The 23,884-nt window shown below is 42.4% G+C and overlaps 1 protein-coding gene across 1 annotated transcript in view; it reads right to left on the bottom strand.

Annotated features, from left to right (window-relative positions):
- Positions 1–22,508, bottom strand: part of LOC124712264 (alpha-tocopherol transfer protein-like) — a 29,743-nt gene extending 7,235 nt beyond the window's left edge. Inside the window, exons 1-4 of the mRNA XM_047242559.1 lie at positions 22,370–22,508; positions 16,055–16,214; positions 10,892–11,147; positions 4,540–4,650 (exon numbers count right to left, since the gene is read on the bottom strand). Coding sequence (XP_047098515.1) covers positions 4,540–4,650; positions 10,892–11,147; positions 16,055–16,214; positions 22,370–22,508 — 666 coding nt within the window. The remainder of the gene's footprint in view (positions 1–4,539; positions 4,651–10,891; positions 11,148–16,054; positions 16,215–22,369) is intronic.
- Between the last annotated feature and the right edge of the window lie 1,376 nt (positions 22,509–23,884).

Raw genomic sequence — 23,884 nt, 5'->3', positions numbered from 1 at the left:
GGATTACAGAGGCCAATCAGCTCGATGGAAAGTCCAGTGGGGTAACCTGGCCATCAGGAGATGCAGAGGAACGAGAAAATCCGTAGGAAATGGTCGCTGTCACAACGGGCATTTTGCGGAATGCAAGGAAGGGAGAAAGGGAGGCGAATTCAGTGAAGGTTCAATGGAAGAGAAAGTGCCAAAGGTAGCACTGAAACTGGTAGGGGAACAATTATTAGAAAGGGACAGATGGTGGCCTGCAAGAAACTTGTCTATGAGGACCCAGATTAGATGAATCAGCACTGCCCCACATGGAGTAATGGGCATTTAAATTCCCAAGAACGGAAGTACGGCTTTACATCACGTTAATAAAGCACGACCTTGGCCTTCTCAGGGAGGGAATCCCCTTAAGAGCCAGAATAAAAGTGCTGGTATCGATGTGACGGTCCTTAAGGCCTCTGAAAATATGAGAAACAAAATGAAATAATCAAAGTCGTCAAGATGGTCACAGGCACGAAAGGCCTCAGATTGGGCTGCAGAAGAAGCTCTAATCAACAGCGAATCCGGCTAGATCTCACTCAGAGAATCAACTTCGTCAAACTTGTCTTCTATAGTCCCCAAGAAAAGTAACGACCTTGTGGCGATGAAAATGTCCCGTTCAGTTCTAGTGAGTGGCTGCATAAGAAGTAGCATGAAAGTATCCATTCCCAACTAAAGTGATGTCCGTATAAGAACGGTTCGTCTATGTTTTTTTTAATGTAATGCGTTCATACACAAAGCGTGCGCCATGATAGCACCCATTCTCGTCAGGGGCTTACTTGTGGGCGTACCCATCCACAGCATAGACTGTCTGGCACGGCGGTCATTGTCGTATCGAGGCCCCAGAATGACAAGCAACCACTCCTAGGCATACAACGGAGGTGGTAGTTTAGGTATTAGAATCGTGATGCCTATGTTGTCATGCGACTCAACCAAAGGGGTCCATAACGACCCCACCACATGGACCGGCTACTGTGCGGGCTATATAGGGTTAAAGCACAACGGAACGAAAGGCATTGAGAAAACGGTGGAAGATGCGCTACGGCCACACGCTAAAGACACTAAGTAAGGTGTTCTTCTCCAGTTGGTTCACACTACGGAGGCAAAATTCAGCAGATGAGTTCAAACGCAAAATGGGGACCAAAAACGCCGAAAAGGAAAGTTGAAGAATGAAAAACAAGAGGAATAAAACCGTGAGAGATATCAGAAACCAGGAGAGTTAGGCCAATGTAATCAAGGACACCGAGAGAGGGAAAGGAGCGAGGACAGGAAGCGAGCGGTACGTTGAAGGGAATGCAGTCCGGGAAGGGAGAAAAGACCGCAATAGCTTGGGGCTCTGTGTGCGCCACGCACGAACTCACGAAAGAGCTGAAAACCGCCTGACGGCGGGGGTGTTGGGGAGGGGGTACGTAGTAGTATAGTGACTGTTAGAAATTTATACTAAAGCTTTCTGAAAGACAATGCAGTCAACATGATGAATGTGATGCAAGCAAGTACTGGCTCTTAAAACATCTGACACCATTACACGTTACACATGGCGTAACAGCCGCGCGGGATTAGCCGAGCGGTCTAAGGCGCTGCAGTCATGGGCTGTGCCGCTGATCCCGGCGGAGGTTCGAGTCCTCCCTTGGGCATGGGTGTGTGTGTGTTTGTCCTTAGGATAATTTAGGTTAAGTAGTGTGTAAGCTTAGGGACTGATGACCTTAGCAGTTAAGTCCCATAAGATTTCACACAAAAAAAGAAAAATGGTTCAAATGGCTCTGAGCACTATGCGACTTAACTTCTGTGGTCATCAGTCGCCTAGAACTTAGAACTAATTAAACCTAACTAGCCTAAGGACATCACACACATCCATGCCCGAGGAAGGATTCGAACCTGCGACGTAGCGGTCGCTCGGTTCCAGACTGTAGCGCCTAGAACCGCACGGCTACTCTAGCCGGCCAGATTTCACACACATTTGAACATGGCGTAACAGCGCTGCAATCGCAGTGTGTCAGTTCTACTGAGCTGATATTTGATGTATTTCTCCGTATATGCGGAAAAATGTTTCTGCGAATTACATAATTGTCACATTACCAAGTGGGTGCAGTTGTCTGTTATATTTAGGATTGTAAAGTTCGGACCGAATGGAGAGAGAAATATAGGATGCGTTGAGCACAATACAAGCAATACGTGATACTGCATCGATAAAGTGTGCCAATTGAAATTATTGTGGCCACCCACTTTTATTTCCGTCTTTTTTTATTTAATCCGCCCGGCATTTTAACGGCGAAGGTTGTGTGCAGTCCAGTCTAAATGTAGTTTTTAGGCGGTTTCCAACATCCTGTTAGGAGAATACTGAGCTGATACATCTCCCGCCTCAGCTTACATGAGTCGCAAATATGCGGACAACTTTCGAACACTTCCATATGGGATAACACTAGCGATGCAGACAGAATGGGTACATAAATTCTGTCACGGGGTGGGGGAAGAATTGTCATAACATAGGATGATCCAACTTAATATAGGGGGTGAACCCAAACTGCATCAGAAAATTTCGGAGGTTGTTTAGAGATATTTTCTGAATATTTTGATGCAAGTGACCCGCAATCTCCATTGAATCATTACAAAGTAACATTATAATTACGATTTCTTTAATTTGCCACTGCAGTATTACCTTTGTTTTTGTGAAAGTACCTGCACACTAGTGAAGTAGCCTGTAATATGAAATCACCGAAACACAACACAAAGCACAGTGTAACGTTACAAGCGTTAGACGATTAACGTACTTTCAAACGGTTCATTTGGCTCTAAGCACTATGGGACTTAACATCTGATGTCATCAGACCCCTAGAACCTAGAACTACTTAAACCTAACTAACCTAAGGACATCACACACATCCATGCCCCAGGCAGGATTCGAACCTGCGACCGTAGCAGCAGCGCGGTTCCGGACTGAAGCGCCTAGAACCGCTCGCTCACGGAGGACGGCTTGACGTACTTTGCGATGTGGTTCCAGCCGCTGCGGAAACAACTCAGGATAGAGTTGTTTCGTCACGCTTCCACCGCATTCAGTGAACTTATACACGTGCTTCCGACGAGATTTTTGTGTGGAGTAAAATATGTGTAGGATCAAATGAACGAGAGTTCTGTCTAAAGAATGAATGTAAAACCTACCTCAGTCAAAATTATGTAGTTCCAATCGATAATGAGACCCCTTCCTAACCAAACGCACTCAATAACGAATCAATAAGTAATGAAAGATGTTCAATATAGTAATTATCATTGGCAGTATTCTTATTAGGTTCAAACAGTAGTTATATCACTATATCAGACATGCTTATAGCACGCGGTTGCGGGGCAGCCGCGTGGTCCGAGGCGCCTTGCCACGGTTCGTGCGGCTCCCCCTCGCCATCTCCCCACCGTCTGAGGTTCGAGCCCTGCTCGGACATTGGTGTTGTCTTTAGCGAAAGTTTGTTTGAGTTAGATTAAGTAGTGTGTAGTCCTAGGAACCGATGAGCTCAGCAGTTTGGTCCCACAGCAACTTACCACCACCACCAGCAGCAACACGCGGTTACTGCCTCCTCCCCGCCCCCCCCCCCCCCCCACGTATTCGTGTTTTTGTTTAAAAGTGATCAAATTCAATTTGAGTTTATATGAACTGCCCTACACCGCAACCTCAGTATACGGTGCAGGAGGTACTTCGTAGCGCACTAGCATAATTAAAGAGAATTAGAACCATCCAATGAAGGTACAAGCTTTTGCTGTGTGTCTAGCAAATTAAAATTTAAGACCCGTCGGCTAGAGAGTAAGCGCTCAAATTCTATTCTTTTTTTCGAAACTGAACCCCTAGACCCCTCGAAAGTAACACAGTTCTTTTGATTCGACCATACATTTTCTTCCGGCCGTCATGAATGTGTCCTATCGGCAACCTGAGTCGCTTGGAAGTAAATCAAAATATCGATTTTATTTCGTCTTGTAAAGTGTCACGGCATTATACTCAAACAGATTTCACTATAGTCAACACTGGCTGCAAAAGGGAAAACATTTAACTAATATATTAATTCTAAGAGATACTTATACAGATAGAAGAAATGATCACATATACTGTAAATAGTACCTGAATGTACTCGACATATTATCCATAAAACCACCTAGTTCCATTAGAAAAAAAAATGGTTCAAATGGCTCTGAGCACTATGGGACTTAACATCTATGGTCATCAGTCCCCTAGAACTTAGAACTACTTAAACCTAACTAACCTAAGGACATAACACACATCCATGCCCGAGGCAGGATTCGAACCTGCGACCGTAGCAGTCGCGCGGCTCCGGACTGAGCGCCTAGAACCGCTAGACCACCGCGGCCGGCAGTTTCATTAAAAATGGAAAGTTATAAAAGCACAGAAACACAATATCCAGGTTAAGCAGGGATACTTGTAGATGATATTTTTCCTCTTCATTTCCAACGATCATTTTCAGACAGTTTTATGTGAAAAACGTTATTAGAATCCTTTGAGTTATTTCTTCTTAATCTACTTACCCTTTTCCTCATCTTCTCCTTCAGTATGGAATCAAGCACCGACATCACTTTCTCAACGCCTGGTGGGCAGTTGATCATATGAATCCCTTTGGGTCGAAGTGGGTATCCTTCCTATGAAAAGAAAGAAAACGATGTATCTTCACGTGTCACGACGATTCAGCATTGTATGTGTACGCTGCAACTAAATTTTCTTCTTTTTGCTGTATATTAGTCTTTTCACATGACTTCTTATAATGGCAGAAAAGAGCTATCTTACGTACCCAGTACGTGAACTTCAGAGAAATTCAGTTACGTGTCTACTGATTGGCAGTGTCTTTCTACATGCTGAACATAAACAGCTACATGCTCTGCAATAAATCACGCGAAGAGAATATAATACGAGAATTAGTCAGGTAGAGAGAAATTGAGAACTGAAGATGTACAGCACCTCTAAATACTGAATTTCTTTTCTTTTAAAAACACAGTCGTGTTCAAAAGTGATTGGACACGACTCATGTCTGACTCTCTGCCGAGTGTAAAATTATCCCGTCCGTGTCAGTAGCACGGAGTGAAAAGCCGTAAATGTAGTGGTGTGGAATTAGCTACAGCACTGGTAAAATACATTGTCATACAATATGGTATGAAAACGAGGTAATCATTAATTAGGATAATAATGTAAGTACCTTGTACCACATTTCAAAACCAAGTATTGGGAAAATTTTCGTTTTACACTGTCCAGAGGTGCTTCATCACAGAAGTGAAATGTATAGAGACTTACCTCAGTTCACAAAGCAACTACGAGTATAAATGTTGGATGCGGTTGCCGTCTGACTGATCAATGTTCGCAGTCACGCACAGTATGGAGCGAGCGACAGCCAGAAAGTCAATTCAGTAAGGAGGAGTAGTAACTATAGTCCGTCCCACCAGCAGGCGGAAAATCTAATCGATAAGTCAAAAGATTATTTAATTTGTATACTTTAAAGAAATAATCCCATGTTTTTCACTGAGTTAGTGTCAAAACTGTTCCGTAGTACTCACATTGCCTTCAAATTGCTGGTTTTATACTTGTTCTGTTCCTGGATTCCCGCTGAATTGAATATTCGCATTAGTGCAGTTTTCAGACAAAGAAGATAATAAAAACTGTCAGTTCAAAAATTCGGCTGCTTGAATATTGACGACGCTTTTGGCACAATTGTTTTATTACTCTCCATTGCATGATGTAATTTTAGATTTTTTACTTCTGATGAAGGTATATTTATATGTACCGAAGCCTTGGTCAAGAATTTTAATAAATTTTTATCCTGCAACTGTTTTGGCAGTCATCCATTATCGTGAAGAATTCAGTACATGTCAGTTATAAACAAATACAAGCAACCATCGTCAAGATATGTACCCATTCCAGTTAAACTTTCTAATCGTCATGAAATCTTTTAAATTATGTCAATGAACACACCATAAGGTCACATATTAAAATAGACTTTTCTTTTAGTAACTCATTGATTCAGCGTCTCAGTTATACTGCTGAGAGCTCCAGGACTTCCTCTCACGGCTGGGCGCTGTCGGAGTGAACGTATCGCGAGACCTACAGTGCGTGGTTTTTTGAAATCCTGGGGAAGACATCAACAGCGGAATTGAAGCGTTGGAAGAAAGTAAATAGAAAGACAGCTAGCTTTCCACCTAGATTTTCTTATATGTGTTATATTCCTGTTCAGTTTTTTCGTAGAATTATCATTTTTTTCGTGTACACAGTGTGGTCAGGAAACAGTATGAGAAACTTGTGAGGGTGTTGCAGGGTAGGTTGCGCAGAGAAATAATGGTTATGCAAAAAATTGAATACTCTGAGCGTTTTCCGATTTCATTAGTATTGAAACTAGCTGAAGAGGCCGATGCGCGCGCAATTTCAAGCTGCCCGCCAGAGACGGTGTGGCCTAATCTGTCTTTCGTTTGGTTTCCTAAAACCGAATATGGAATCGATACAAAAATTGGTCACGGGACTATAGTTGGGAGCCAAGGACTGAGCAGTGTAGTGCGCTGTCATTTGCGCTATGAAGATAACTGATACTAATTGTATCTGGCGGGCCACATCGATTTGCGACTGCAGCGACCTGATTGGCTAATTAACTCGGAAATAGCGCAATGTATCGACATTTTTCTTAACAATCATTCCTCAGCAGAACCTACCATGCAACACCCTTACAAGCTTTTCAGAGTATTTCTGACCGCCTTGTATATTAAGTCAAGATTACGTACAAACCTTTTTGTGGTTCTATCCTCGAAGTTGACAGCCGGTGGAACTGGAGTAATACGTAAATGGAATGCTGAGAGAACAAATAAAATTCATAGATTGAGCAACAACTTAAAGTGAGCGACAGTTGTGATCCAGTGGATATTATACTGAAATGGTATTTTGGAATCGCTGGCTTTCATACTCCTGTCCGAAAATATTGAGTGGAATTTCCCATGTTAAGCTAAATCACATAAGGCCGGGAATACTACTTTCATAACAAAACTTTTGGTTTATTTCTGATACTTTAATAGAGGAGTTCCTGTTCTGTTTCGAAAGACAACGATCTCAGAAGAACCTCACAAAGAATTAAATCTCGTGTACTTAACTTCTGTCCTCCAAAGCAATGAAACAAATTTGAGAACTTCAGTATACCTTTAATTAAAAACATTTGACGTGGCTGGCCATAGATTTCATAGCTTATTCGCAAGAGTATACCACATTACACAACACTTTTTTTATGTTTCTTAGAGATGCTGTAAAATATTAATGCTGCAAAGCGTAATGCTCGAACATTGCCGACAAATTTTAATATTAGTTTTCTAAGAAAACTACAAGTGAATGTAAAAGTGAACAACAAAAGCTATTATGATACTTTAGAAAAGAATCCTTCGTGAGAGACCGGGATTCGAACTCGTATATTCAATCGCTCACTTAGGCGCAGTCGTATGTCAAGCAGTTGACAGACTTCGATCGCTTGGCAGAATAGTAAGTGTTGGGGTTGCGATCCTTGGGGAAGGAGACTAGACAGCGAGGTCATCGGCCTCATCGGTTTAGGGAAGGACGGGGAAGGAAGACGGCCGTGCTCTTTCAAAGGAACCGTCCCGGTATTTACCTGGAGCGATTTAGGGAAATCACGGAAAACCTAAATCAAGATGGCCGGATGCGGGATTGAACCGTCGTCCTCCCGAATAGTGAGGAAATGTAAACAGTGCAGGAAGGATGTTGCTCATAAATCACATGTGCGAACAATCATAGAATGTTGTTAAAGCCTATGCGACCTGTACGAAATAGGACTAACAGGCGATATTGGCCGAATACGACACAGGGCAGCAATAATGGTCACAGGTTTGTCTGACCAATGGGAGAGCGCTACAATATCGATATTGATTTGATCTCAAGGGCCGACATGATACGCTAATAATTCTTTGCAGCACATGTTAATGTACATGTCCTGTGAATATGAACGTCATATCCGTAGTAGTTCAACGTGTTCTGATTTTCTTCTGAATATGAGTGTATATTCGTAACGAACAAAATTACAAGAAGGGCAGTCAGGCTGTTTAGCGCCTCCCTGGTAGCTAAACAAGAAGTGGTTGACTCTTTTTTTCCCTTTTGTACAAAGAGTTATTTGGGACGGTCAAGATACCGGGTGATCAAAAAGTCAGTATAAATTTGAAAACTTAATAAACCACACAATAATGTAGATAGAGAGGTAAAAATTGACACACATGCTTGGAATGACATGGGGTTTTATTAGAACAAAAAAAAAAGTATTGCTAGACGCGTGAAAGATCTCTTGCGCGCGTCGTTTCGTGATGATCGTGTGCTCAGCCGCCACTTTCGTCATGCTTGGCCTCCCAGGTCCCCAGACCTCAGTCCGTGCGATAATTGGCTTTGGGGTTACCTGACGTCGCAAGTGTATCGTGATCGACCGACATCTCTAGGGATGCTGAAAGACAACATCCGACGCCAATGCCTCGCCATAAATTCGGACATGCTTTACAGTGCTGTTCACAACATTATTCCTCGCCTACAGCTATTGTTGAGGAATCATGGTGGACATATTGAGCATTTCCTGTAAAGAACATCATATTTGCTTTATCTTACTTTTTTATGCTAATTATTGATATTCAGATCAGATGAAGCGACATCTGTCGGACATTTTTTTAACTTTTGTATGTTTTTGGTTCTAATAAAACCTCATGTCATTCCAAGCATGTGTGTCAATTTGTACCTCTCTATCTACAGGACAAATGTAAGGATGTAGAGGCTTATCTCACTAGGGGTAAGATAGATACTGCCTACAGGAAAATTAAAGAGACCTTTGGAGAAAAGGGAATTACTTGCATGAATGTCAAGAGCTCAGATGGAAACCCAGTTCTATGCAAAGAAGGGAAATCAGAAAGGTGGAAGGGGTATATAGAGGGTCTATACAAGGGCGACGTACTTGAGGACAATATTCTGGAAATGGAAGAGAATGTAGATGAAGACGAAATGGGAGATACAATACTGCGTGAAGAGTTTGACAGAGCACTGAAAGACCTGAGTCGAAACAAGGCCCCGGGAGTAGACAACATTCCAGTAGAACTACTGACGGCCTTAGGAGAGCCAGTCCTGACAAAACTCTACCATCTGGTGAGCAAGATGTATGAGACAGGCGAAATACCCTCAGACTTCAAGAAGAATATAATAATTCCAATCCCAAAGAAAGCAGGTGCTGACAGATGTGAAAACTACCGTACAATCAGTTTAATAAGCCACAGCTGCAAAATGCTAACGCGAATTCTTTACAGACAAATGGAAAAACTAGTAGAAGCCAACTCTGGGGAAGATCAGTTTGGATTCCGTAGAAATATTCGAACACGTGAGGCAATACTGACCTTACGACTTACCTTAAAAGCTAGATTAAGGAAAGGCAAACCTGCGTTTCCAGCATTTGTAGACTTAGAGAAAGCTTTTGATAATGTTGACTGGAATACTCTCTTTCAAATTCTGAAGGTGGCAGGGGTAAAATACAGGGAGCGAAAGGCTATTTACAATTTGTACAGAAACCAGATGGCAGTTATAAGAGTCGAGGGACATGAAAGGGAAGCATCAGTTGGGAAGGGAGTGAGACAGGGTTGTAGCCTCTCCCCAATGTTATTCAATCTGTATATTGAGCAAGCAGTAAAGGAAACAAAAGAAAAATTAGGAGTAGGTATTAAAATCCATGGAGAAGAAATAAAAACTTTGAGGTTCGCTGATGACATTGTAATTCTGTCAGAGGGCAGCAAAGGACTTGGAAAAGCTGTTGAACGGAATGGACAGTGTCTTGAAAGGTTGGATATAAGATGAACATCAACAAAAGCAAAACGAGGATAATGGAATGTAGTCGAATTAAGTCGGGTGATGCTGAGGGAAGTAGATTAGGGAATGAGACACTTAAAGTAGTAAAGGAGTTTTGCTATTTGGGGAGCAAAATAACTGATGATGGTCGAAGTAGAGAGGATATAAAATGTAGGCTGGCAATGGTAAGGAAAGCGTTTGTGAAGAAGAGAAATTTGTTAACACTGAGTATAGATTTAAGTCTCAGGAAGTCGTTTCTGAAAGTATTTGTATGGAGTGTAGCCATGTATGGAAGTCAAACATGGGCGATAAATAGTTTGGACAAGAAGGGAATAGAAGCTTTCGAAATGTGGTGCTACAGAAGAATGCTGAAGATTAGATGGGTAGATCACATAATTAATGAGGAAGTATTGAACAGAATTGGGGAGAAGAGGAGTTTGTGGCACAACTTGACAAGAAGAAGAGACCAGTTGGTAGGACATGTACTGAGGCATCAAGGGATCACAAATTTAGCATTGGAGGGCAGTGTGGAGGGTAAAAATCGTAGAGGGAGACCAAGAGATGAATACACTAAGCAGATTCAGAAGGACGTAGGTCGCAGTAAGTACTGGGAGATGAAGAAGCTTGCACAGAATAGAGTAGCATGGAGAGCTGCATCAAACCAGTCTCAGGACTGAAGATCTCAACAACAACAACATCTACATTATTTTGTGATTTATTCAGTTTTCAAATTTATATCGACTTTTTGATCACCCGGTACATGTCCTATTAATATGAACGTCATATCTGTAGTCGTTCAATGTGTTATGTTTTTCTTCTGAAAATGAATGTATATTCGTAACGAACAAAGTTACAAGAAGGGGAGTGAAGCAGTTTAACTCCTCGCAGGTAGCTAAACAAGAAGTGATTGATTCTTTTTTCTCTCTTTTATACAAAGAGGTGCTTGGGACGGTCAAGATACATGGGAATCCTCTGTAAATGGAAGAGTAGAGGAGAAAGACCGTCGGCGGCAAAGTGTTTGCCGCAGCGGCGCGCACGCACCTGGTAGCAGGTCATGAAGCGCTTGAGCTGCCAGGGTGTCCAGGCGGACATGTGCGCCATGGTCATGCCCTGCATGTCCTGGATGGTGACCTCCCCGCAGACGACGGCCGCGTCGTCCTCTCTCAGCGTGGCGTCCGCGCCCATCATGTTCAGCTTGACGCTCTCGTGCAGGGGGACCGCGTTGGCCGGCAGCACCGTGCGCAGGATGGTCACGCGCCGTCCCTCGTCGTCCAGCTGCGGCAGCACCACCACGCTCCTGAAGATGGAAAACTCAGATTCTCAACGTCATGCTATGAGGGCTACTTTTTTTTTCAATCTCCGTGTCAGTCATTTCATTTATTTGTTCATGCGACCCAGAAAATATTAAATACAGGCTTCCAGGTAGATGCCATTTTCCTTGACTTCCGGAAGGCGTTCGATACAGTTCCGCACTGTCGCCTGATAAACAAAGTAAGAGCCTACGGAATATCAGACCAGCTCTGTGGCTGGATTGAAGAGTTTTTAGCACACAGAACACAGCATGGTGTTCTCAACGGAGAGACGTCTACAGACATCGAAAGTAAAGTACTGACTTGGCAGAAAATCCTAAGAAATTTTGGTCTTATGCCGGCCGCGGTGGCCGAGCGGTTCTAGGCCCTTCAGTCCGGAACCGCGCGACTGCTACGGTCGCAGGTTCGAATCCTGCCTCGGGCATGGATCTGTGTGATGTCCTTACGTTAGTTAGGTTTAAGTAGTTCTAAGTTCTAGGGGACTGATGACATCAGATGTTAAGTCCCATAGTGCTCAGAGACATTTGAACCATTTGAACTTTATTGTATGATTATATGATAGCGGAACAAACACTGATTGCTGTTACTTCTGTAAAATATCTCGGAGTATGTGTACGGAACGATTTGAAGTGGAACGATCATATAAAATTAATTGTTGGTAAGGTGGGTGCCAGCTTGAGATTCATTGGGAGAGTCCTTAGAAAATGTAGTCCATCACCAAAGGAGGTGGCTTACAAAACACTCGTTCGACCTATACTTGAGTATTGCTCATCAGTCTGGGACCCGTACGAGGTCGGGTTGACAGAGGAGATAGAGAAGATCCAAAGAAGAGCGGCGCGTTTCGTCACAGGGTTATTTGGTAAGCGTGATAGCGTTACGGAGATGTTTAGCAAACTCAAGTGGCAGACTCTGCAAGAGAGGCACCCTGCATCGTGGTGTAGCTTGCCGTCCAGGTTTCGAGAGGGTGCGTTTCTGGATGAGGTAGCAAATATATTGCTTCCCCCTACTTATACCTCCCGAGGAGATCACGAATGAAAAATTAGAGAGATTCGAGGGCGCACGGAGGCTTTCTGGCAGTCGTTCTTCCCGCGAACCATACGCGACTGGAACAGGAAAGAGAGGTAGTGACAGTGGCACGTAATGTGCCCTCCACCACTCACCATTGAGTGGCTTGCGGAGTATAAATGTAGATGTAGTCACAAAATGGAAGCTGCAGTAAAAATTACAAATGTTTTCTCTGTAACATTTTGCTACAAGGCAGCCAAGGCCAAATTGCTGCTGCAAAGAGGTCAAGGAATTATACGTCTTCGCTGTTCATCAGGGCTCAGTTAGAAGCAGGACGTATCACTGAAGACAGTTCTGCTTAGTAAAATTCCAGGCGGAATACGTGTCTAGAAACGCCCTAGAGAGTTGTGGGATATCAACCTGACCTGCTATACTGTCTCACAATCTGGAATGATGATCTCGGTTGCCATTTCTTTTCATAGTAGGATCCCCAATGGCTACTATCCGCGGCACCTTACAGCACAGCGACATGTCAACGATATTCTACGCCCAATTTTGCTGCCCTTCATGGTAAGCCATTCTGGGCTCGCATTTCAGCAACACAGTGCCCGATCGCACATGGCAACAATTTCTACTGCTTGTCTTCGTGTTAGCAAAACCCTGCCTTGAGCGGCAGGGCTACCGCATCTCTCCCTAACTGAGAAAGTTTACTGCATTATGTGCAGCACTTTCGAACCAGCTCGGGATTTTGATGGGCCAGATGGGTAGAATTTGGCGCAGTGTCCCTCAGGAGGACATCTATGAGTCAGTGCCAAGCCGAATAACAGTTTGCAACAGGGCCAGAGGTGGACCGACGCCTCATTGACTTGCTCAATTCCTGAAGCTCTTTCTCTTGAAAAAGGTCATCCAGTTTTTCTGAAACTGAAATCATCTGATTGTACATGTACATCACATATATCGACTTCCACCCCATTCGAATAATTACTTCTTGGTGATTCTTTTTTTGTCTCAGAGTGCACGACGTGTGATAAAAAAGTAACGGCAACTTTTCAATTTCGCTGTCTTCATATACCCGACTTTCCAAACATTTTTTATCTTGTTGGTACACACGTTCTTGGTGTACGTTTATATTTTCAGAAGTTCTGAATATCTCGTTTACTGCTGACAGTCGAAAAGGTTATACGTGTTTTCGAAAAGTTGTGGTAAGGTCTTATGGGACCAAACTTCTCACAGGTCATCGGTCCCTAAGCCTACACACTATTCAATCTAACTTACGCTATGGGCAACACGCACACCGACGGGCTGCAACCTCCGTCGGGGGGGGATCCGCACGGACCGTGACAAGGCGCCTCAAACCGCGCGGCTACCTCGTGGGGCCATGTTTTCGAGCGTTCCGCGAATTTTTACTTATGGAAAAGATGGCTGAAAGAATTTGCATTAAATTTTGCTTGAAAAGTGGAATAAAGTGCAGCATCACATTCGAAATGTTGACTGTGGCCTTTGGGAAATCTAATATGAGTAAGACATGAGTTAACGAGTGGCATAAGATTTGAAAGATGACCGAGAAGTCTTTGAAGACGATGACTACCCTGGACGCTCTAGCACATCAATTACTCACAATGTGGAAGAAGTAAAGATAATTATTCTGCAGAATTGTCGAATTTTAATCAGAGAGACTGCTGATGATGTCGTTATATTCTTTGGCTCCTACCAAGCAATTTTTTTCCGATGTTCATAAACTGTTGAATTTCGACCAAAAAGAACGTCGCGCAGACATCGCTCAGGAATTGCTGATCGAAGTGGATACCGATCCAGCACTTCTAAAGAAGGTTAGAACAGGTGACGAGAGACGGGTGTGCGGGTATGGCGTCAAAACCAAGGCCCAATGCCACAATGGAAACTGCCTGAAGAGCCAAGACCGAAAACGTTCGACAAGTTCTGTCACATGCGAAGGCTTTTCTCACTGCTTTCTTCGATTACAATGGGAGTGAGTTACTGTCTTATGGTTCAAATGGCTCTGAGCACTATGGGACTCAACTGCTGTGGTCATCAGTCCCCTAGAACTTAGAACTACTTAAACCTAACTAACCTAAGGACATCACACACATCCATGCCCGAGGCAGGATTCGAACCTGCGACCGTAGCAGTCGCACGGTTCCGGACTGCGCGCCTAGAACCACGAGAGCACCGCGGCCGGCTACTGTCTTATGGTCAATAACGAGTACTACCCGGAAGTTATACGCGGCTTGCGTGAAGCAGTCCGAAGGAAACAATCAGAATTGTGGCATAACGACTCGTGGAAATTGCAACACGATAACGCTCCCGTTCACAACTCAGCGGTTGTTCGTAATATTTTGGCAAAAAGAAAAACAACCATTATGATGCCTCAGCGACCGTATTCGTCGGACAGGGCCGCCTGCAACTTCTTTCTACTCCTGAGGCGGAAGAGAATCATGAAAGAACGTCGTCTTTCCAACACTGATGAAATGGAAAAAAAAAAAATTGCTGAAGGATCTGAACACCATAACGAAAAGTGAGCTCTAGGAAAGTTTCCAAGATTGTAAAAAGCGCTGGGGCAAGTATATGATATCTGTGGTGGATTACTTTGAGGGGGCGAAGTTGATGTAGATGAATACATAAAGATATTTTAAGTAAAACAAAAATTCTCTTTACTTTTTTATCACACCTCGTATTTATTACCCTATACTTTTGAAATGATTATGATATTCGACAACTGACAGAAGACGCGCAGGGAGCTTACATGTATAATTCTTCCTTTTAGTGGTCCTGTGTCGACAGTCCGGTATAATGTAGCACGTTGTTATGTTGCCCCCTCCACCTGCTGTTAGCTATGCTTGTGCCAGGTGGTCGGCGTAGTGTTTCAGGCTGCTCGTTCTATTGCAGAATGTATCTTTTAGCGTTATGTGGGAGAGTACAATTTTCAGTCTTGACACATGGACGCCACTGCCACTTTGTGATAATTAATTACAAGGAATCTCCCTTGTGAGTTACATATCAGAGATTATGTGTATGTTTTAGGAGCTTTTTGCCAAATTCGTGTCTTGTTGAAGAACAGATCATCTGAAGAAATGGCTCTGAGCACTATGGGACTCAACTGCTGAGGTCATTAGTCCCCTAGAACTTAGAACTAGTTAAACCTAACTAACCTAAGGACATCACACACATCCATGCCCGAGGCAGGATTCGAACCTGCGACCGTAGCGGTCTCGCGGTTCCAGATTGCAGCGCCAGAACCGCGCGGCCACTTCGGCCGGCTCATCTGAAGATGTTCGTTTGGGAGAGAACCGGTTGTGGTGTAATAAAGGGACCTGAGACACCACTGTAGCGTAAATAAGTGATGGGTAAAGTGGGCTACACGAAACGCAGGTATCCACGCTTCTCTCTCTCTCTCTCTCTGTCTCTCTGTGTGTCTCTACCCACCTGCTCTTACTCATAAGGTTTCCTTCATTCATGTAAGACTCGTGCTGTGTGTATTACGTTATTGCTGAAATGGTGTGTATTTGAGTCATGTTCTAGCAAAGGAAAAATCTTACGATCTGATGGCAGGATATGGTGAGCAATAGGATGAGCTGCCTAATTAAATAGATTTTCCATCTTGACGGTCATTGGCAGCCTCCCATCGCGAATATGCCAGTGAAACAGTGACACTCCACTGGGGAAGGTACTGACATTTTTAATTAAAAGTTACATCTTGGTAAGCGCGGAGCCATTTTCGATTTCATGAGTCTTACATTAAATTATTTTTCCGGATCTGAGGAAACTACAATACTCATGTTGTCAGCATACTTTGGTATAAACAAATTTTCCCTAATTCGATGCCAGTAAGACAACTCCTAACCGCAAAGAGCGGAGAGCAACTTCGCCTTACCCGGAGGTGAGTATCTTCTGGGCGGTCGGCGAGAAGGGGTCCCTGTTGGTGAAGATCTCTGGCAGAGCAGAACGCAGGGTGTAGTACATGTCCAGCTTCTGCTTGGTCTTCTCCAGCGAGAACTTGCAGCCGCGCAGGAACGTCAGAATCCACTGGTCGTCTGAAAAAACACACGCCATGCCAGGCATAAGGAAACGCTGATGCACGTGGCACGAGGACGAAAGCTGTGTGCCACTAGCAAGGTCGAGTCGAGGACAGCTGTCCAATATAAGAAGACGAAAGAAATATTGCAACTTGACTGTTTGATACATATCGGTCTTAAAACTAACCCTTTCGTTACGGCAGTCTGCTTCGCTGCAGTGGCGCCACTGATCCGTGCAGCGTGCCTCGAACTGTGCACATTGCACATCAGTAAGCTGATGTACAGGTTACATTATTTAAGTGTCACATAACAATATATTTGGAGATTTTACAAGTATTATAAATAAAAATGCAATTTAGGGTCATTCAGAAGATTCTTAATAACGTAATTCTGTATGACAGATTTGAAACGAAGGGCCAAAACCCAAACTCACATTACAAGTTTTACGCCTACTCTTAGATTCTCGTCTTCTGTCGTTTGCACTGCAAACAACACACCTTGTATTTCGGTTTCTTCTTACCGATTTGCAGCCCTAAGGAAAACGTCTTTCTGTTAATCACAGTGGATGATGGTTGCCTGTGGGATTTTGACGTTTTATATTTCGATGATACGTTTCCAGTATTTCCCTAATTAAATGCAATAGAAATTTTTCCATGGATACCGGTTCTTTCCTCTTGTTTCTAAAGGCAATAGTTATTCCGCACACAAATGTCCAACACTTGACAGAAATATTTGCGATACCATTTCAGAGATTTGCGTGTTGACTCCACAGTGCTCATAACCATGTCAGCTTTATCAACTGGGCCCACTGAATTATTATAATCCAATACGCATACGGGTTTTTGGATAACTTTTTTCCCACCGTACTTGATTACTGTATCAAAGATCCGAGTGTATGGTAGAAAGCATATAGACTTCTCTTTTATCCATCTACTTTATGAGTATTAAATTTTAGCATGATCGAGAGGTTGCCTGTCCTCTTTTAAATCGTTCATCAATTTTAGCCATTCCTTTCCTTATCTTTCTTACGGTCCCGCTTTCATTTGTGGAATTATTGTGTAGCACTCTAAATAACCCTGGAATGGAATACCAATTATCTACGTAAACGGCATGGCCCTTTCCTAAATAGGACTTCCTAAGTGCTTCAACTATTGCTCCCGACTTTCCAATATTCTTATTTGTGGTATCCACCAGGGCAGATGATCCGGCATAAACAATTAAATCTTCTACAAGTCCTGTCTCACAGTCACAGGGAACAAAAGATTTTATCCAAATCTGTTTCTTTTTGACGGGATGTATCGTTCGAAAGACAGTTGCCCTTTATATAACAGTAAATTTTCATCTATGCACAGCTTTTGGAATGGTTGAAATGACTGACTAAATTTTTTTCGTAATAAATCAATGACGTTCCGTATTTTGCACAAATGATCATTGGTAGAATCGACATAGTGGTTGAAATGTAGCATTCGTAATAATTTGAAATAGCGGCCTCTAGCCATTACGTCTCCAAAAATATCTCTACATAGAAGTTTGTCTTTCCTCCAATATTCTAATAAAGATAATTTCTTGTTGCGCGTCATTAAAAATGATAGGAGAAAAAAAAACAATGTAGTTCGGCTACTCTACTTTCCTTTGAATTGTTTATGTTACTATTATATTTCCGAAACCAATAGTGATTTGCTTTATTTGCAATTAATTCTACGAGATTTTTAGAGACGAAAAGCTGAAATTAATCTAAGATTTTCGCTGATCTAGTTATGTTTACTTTAATCCCTGAACTTTCTGACGCAAACTTATGTACTTCAGGTATGAATATAGTTGACGCCCATATTTAAAGGTCACTGTTAATGGGTTCAATATCCTCCGCTTCTGATGCTGAAGTACTACATACAGCTCTTCTTTTCTTTGCTTTTTTAGGTGATGTAACAATATGTTAATTTTCATTATCCGAATATTTTCTGAATAAGTGAGTCCGTTAACGAACAGAATTCGCTTTGAACTCCTCTGTAGACAGGTAAAACATAGCTACAAATACAACATTCAAGTGAATTTTACGAACCTTGAAAAAATTAATAACTGTTTTCCAGTGTCCTATAATGCTTGAAAAAAGACGTACGCTGACGGCGTCTATATACGTTGCTCGTGCACACGCATCAGCGACTGGATGCCGGCAGACTGCGGCGCTTGTAAACACAGGTCAGCGCGTGGATGTAAGCTAAATACGGCGCTCGTAATGAAGGGGCTAAAGAAATTACAAAAAGGTAAGAAATGAAGAAGATGGGACCTGGATGAGTTCAAAGAACCAGAGGTTGTTGACAGTTTCAGAGGGAGCATTAACGAAGGGTTGAGAAGAAGAGAGGAAAGAAATACAGTGGCAGCGCGGGATTAGCCGAGCGGTCTAGGGCGCTGCAGTCATGGACTGTGCGGCTGGTCGTTGCGGAGGTTCGAGTCCTCCCTTGGGCATGGGTGTGTGTGTTTGTCCTTAGGATAATTTCGGTTAAGTAGTGTGTAAGCTTGGGGACTGACTGATGATCTTAGCAGTTAAGTCCCATAAGATTTCACACACATTTGAACATTTGAAATAAAGTGGAGCGAATGGTTAACTTTGAGAGATGAAATAGGCAGCTGAGGATTAAATAGGTAAAACGAGGAGGCCTTATAGAAATCCCATGGCGACACAGAAGGTATTGAAATTATGTGATGAAAGAAGAAACTACAAAAATGCAGCAAATGATGCATACCAAAGGGAATACAAACGTCTAAAAAATGAGACTGAGACGGAATGCCAAACTTCTAAGCAGGAATGGCTAGAGGACAACTATGAGGATTTAGAGGCATATATTACTGTGAGGAAGATAGATACTGCCTACAGGAAAATTAAAGAGGACTATGCAGAATGGAGAAGCAGTGGTATGAATATGAAGAGCGCAGATGGGAAACCGATCCTAAGCGAAGACGGAAAAGCTGAAAGGTGGAAGAAATTTATAGAGGGTCTATTCAAGGGTGATGAACTTGCAGTCAATATAATGGAAGTGGAAGGGGACGTAGATGAAGATGAGATGGGAGGCATGATACAGCGAGAAGAATTTGACAGAGCTCTGGAATATCTAAGTCGAAACAAGACCCCAGGAGTAGATGACATTTCGTCAGACCTACTGATACGTGACTCATATATGACAAAACTCTTCCATCTAGTGTGAAAGATGTGTGAGACAGGCGAAATACCCTCAGGCTTCAAGACGAATATAATAATTCCAAATCCTAAGAAAGCAGGTACTGAAAGGTGTGAATATTACCGAACTAGCACATTAGTAAGTCATATTTGCAAAATTCTAACACGAATTCTTTACAGAAGAATGGAAACGCCGGTAGAAGCCGATCTCGGGGAAGATCAGTTTGCATTTCGTAGAAATGTAGGAACAATGGATGCAATACAGACCCGTAAGTATCTCATTTGTGAGTATAATTTGCTTGCTGTTAATTATGTCTTGGTCACGGTACACTTGACAGCAAGTGCCTTGTGTGGTAATAGGTTCCCTATAGCTTAAGAGAATGAAGTCGCATTGTGGTACAGTCGTTTTCTAATAACATTAGGGACATTTCCCATCGTCAAACGTACTCTTCCACACACAGACCTGTTTTATACAAATGCAGTCAGGTATTCCCACATAATTTACAATACCTTCATCTTCAGGTCGTGGTTCAAAAGTTACAGATAACCACCTAGCGATCTAAGAATGACCAAACTGCTTTACACAATCAGTGTTTCTGGTTTTGACGCCCAGTTTCAGCGATGACTGAAATCAGTATACTGGATACGTTTTATTGGAATCGATTTTGCAAAAAAAATTTCAGTATATGGTTGACATTAATCCTCTGCTGCCTGACTGAGAGAGGGAGTGGGTGGGCACGAGCGGGAGGAGCCGTCTTGCTGCCACTTACCTGAAATTCCCGTATCTTTCTCCTGTGAGTACTGGAGTGGTTCTTCCAGATGGCTTAGAGTCATTACTTTTGCTTCTTGCTACATCTAATGTAGTTCCACTATTTGAAATCGTTCCACGTCTTCCCTCAATGAACTCTCTAATGATCCCAACCAAACATGTTCTATGCAATATAAGATTGCACAAAATTTTTATATAATGTCTCATTTTGTGGTTGAAATATACTCTCCCATCGTTCTCCTGATAGTCCATCGTTTTCGGTTTGGTGCCCATACGATAAATTTCATGTGTCCATTGTAGTTTCTGTAAGTATAAGTTGTACTGTTAACATATTTGTATTCGATATCTTGTCCATTTTACGTCCATTATCTACCATTTATCCACCTTGGAAATGAGCTGCTACTGTGTAACTCAATTTCGATCTCCTTATAAGTGACTATCAGTTTCCGTAGGTGACATAATCAGTAAAAGAATTTAACACTGCTCCGTTAGCTGCCCAGTTGACAGTCTGTGCGTGCTAAGAAAATCAGCAGTGCTGCAACCGTTACTTAATGCTGACCAGTTATAAAGTTCTTTCTTGAAGAACGCTCAACGAGATCATGTAAATAGCTGTATGTGCAAGAATATTCTCCTGTTATTGTTGTACTTTTTTAAGAAAACTTGCTAACTTTCTAAACTAAAATCATTCATAAGTTTGTATGACAAACGTTTCACTTCTCTAGATATAGTGATGTCGAAAGTGAACGTCAGAAAAGGCTACTATGGGCTGTGGCTATTTCAATAGGATTTGCTAGTATAGTGTGTCTTCCGAAGGTGCATTTAAATTTGCGCGCATTGAGCCTAATGACCGTGCTCATGTGTTTGTCTCACATGCAAGAAAAAGCATCACTTCTGGGTACAATTACCCCGGTTGAAGATCCGTTTGAGGGTATCTGCTGCATGAAAATTCCACAAGTTTTCCAGGCTGTGATGAACTCCCTGGAGGACTACATTAAGCTAAACGAATGAGCACATCAATTTTCTTTCTCTGAAGAACGAATCCCTCATTTGATGATGAACATTTACAATTAACAGCCCAACAAAATAAGAATATATTTTTAGTTCTGAGTATCCAAAGAGTGTTGAGCTATGTGGAATAGAAGCACTGAGAGTAGAACACAAGCCCGTTTAGACAAATTTTTGAGTTTCTGTTTTGTTTACCTTCAGCCTCCAAACCCTAGAGAAGAATGGTTTGCTGTCACACGAGATTTTAAATAAAGATGGAATTTCTCGCCTGGTTTGGGGACTTAGGATGGCAAACACATTGTTTTACGGTGGCCGTAAATCAGAGGAAGCAGTTATTTAAAACTGGCTTTAAGCACTATGGGACTTAGCATCTGAGGTCATCAGTCACCTACACTTAGAACTACTTAAACCTAACCAACCTAAGGACATAACACACATCCATGCCCGAGGCAGGATTCGAACCTGCGACCGTAGCAGCAGTTATTTAAATTATACATACGATTTCAATGTCATTTTATTTTTCGAATTGCAGTGCAAGCTATATTTGGATCAAAGTGGCCCGTAAAGCAACCGGAACAGCTTCGTTACATCTTGGGCCGCAGTATTACTTTCCCTTTTCAGCATGTAATCGACACTACCAGAAACCAAAGCTTATTATTTTGCTCATTTTTTGTTTATTCCTTCCAGGTTATGCTTATTTTTCAGGAACTTAGTCATTTCGTCACACTCTCTTTCTATAATCCGCCAAATTAACTAACCACAAACAAGGAAATAGACGATAATGCTCATCAATTTCCAAGCGTTCATTGTTAGATCCCAACGTTAAGGCAAGGCAAACGCGAAAGCAAACAAAACACTGAACCATTTAACAGTGAGGAGCGGTAACTCAGAACAGCGAACGGTTAAAACCGCGGACAGGCGCACGACTGTTGCACTATGCGTACGTGCCTACCCGACTGTGATGAGCGGACTCTGGCGCCTGCGCACAATGGCTCGTGCGCACAAATCAGAGGCACGCGTGACATTGCACCACTACATGCACCCCTCTACCACTTCGTGCAACGAGCATGTGAACCTATGCAGTGCGCACAAAAAGCTACAGAGGTGTACAAGCACCTTTAGGAAGATATGGAATTCCTGTTTATCACTGCCACGGCTTATCAGACTCAAGTATAAGTGAATTCAGTCAACGTTAGGAGAAGATAATGTAGCGGCCGGTTCGCTCACCATCACGCGCCTTGAGGTGGGGCTGCTTCTTGAGCCATTCCCTGATGTGCTGGATGTCCTGGTCCCTCCTCTTGGGGTCCTCGTTTAGCTCCTTCTCCGCTTTAGCCTGGAGTTCGGGCGTCAGCTCTCGATATCCCATCTACAAGAAACAGTCAAACATATATCATGTAATTACGTTGCTCTCTTTCGGGCTGGTACAGAAGTCGTACATAATTTTCATAATGACAAAAATTTTCCACTTTATAGCAGTTATTGTTTATTTTCCACAACAATACTTGTCGTTAGTTTTATGTTTGCCCGCCATATGCTGGTGGCTGGATAGCTTGGTACCCTGTCCTCGGGCACGTAAACTACCACTTAAAAAGATATATGGTCCGAAATTGTACAAAAGTCGAAAATAAACGGTAATTCCCGAAAGATGTTGTCATTTAAAAAATTATCAGATACATCTGAAACCATGAGCAAAACGTGGGAATATGCTACTGATAATATAAAAAAGACATAATCATAACCAGTAAAACCAGTTTAACACTATAAAAAGAGCAGTGAGCTATTTCCTGTGTAATATAATAATTAAACACTACCGAACATGAACGCATGATTATGTAATATTGGAAAATGTGCTGCCTTGAACTGTCGATACTTCATCTGGAAACGGAGTACTTCCATACACACACTGGTTCGGTAAGTTAAAGTGTGACGAATGTTGCTCTGAATGCTGAAATCTTCTTCATAGAGTATCAGATACTGGTTAACTCTCCCCCAACCCTCCACTCCCATTTCCGATTCCCTTAAGCGCATCCTAGACGGTGAAGATTATTGATAATACATCCCAGATGCGAAATAATATTGACTGTCTGGAGTGGCATTGAGAGGTTACGCAGTAATATTGGCTACATCAAACATTTTGGAAATATATTGCGTTGCCTGGAAATACTGTGCCGTCTATGGGCAGAATTGACAATATCCTCGACAATCTTTCGCATCCTGCACAGATCAAAGAGGTTATCGTGTAGAAAATGAGTTAAAAACAAGACGAAAGCTTGTTTTAAACTGAGTTTATTGAAATGTATAAATCATCGCCGGCGTTGCGTGATGTTAGGCCCGATGTAAAATGAAACTGCACCTGTAAATTTCAAATCTATATCAGAGTTGCTAGAAGCGACATATAACAGCGCAATGGATAAGCGTTGGCTTTATGGAACAGTGTCTCGCATTGCACTGTTTAACTGGTCTTTTATTTATTTATTTTTTTTTTCGATGGAGATATGGGCGCATAACCGTTTTCAGTAAGCTATCACATGCTGGACCATCAACACATAAAAAGTTACGGTAACCTTTTTCTTCATTCAACCTCAGTTTTCTCAACAAGTTTTCGTGGATGATGTTTCACACTCCTTGAACCAAATTTTCATCCAATTTTTCTGCTTACAACAGAGCAGGGCAAATATCAGAGTACCAGTTTGTTGTAACTCACTATGTGCACTCGTTCTCAAATACTGGATGGATTCTGTC

Source organism: Schistocerca piceifrons, chromosome 8 (genome assembly GCF_021461385.2).
Source record: "Schistocerca piceifrons isolate TAMUIC-IGC-003096 chromosome 8, iqSchPice1.1, whole genome shotgun sequence".
NCBI lineage: Eukaryota > Metazoa > Arthropoda > Insecta > Orthoptera > Acrididae > Schistocerca > Schistocerca piceifrons.
The sequence above is the reverse complement of the archived record's forward strand: the minus strand, read 5'-3'. Positions and strand labels throughout refer to the sequence as shown.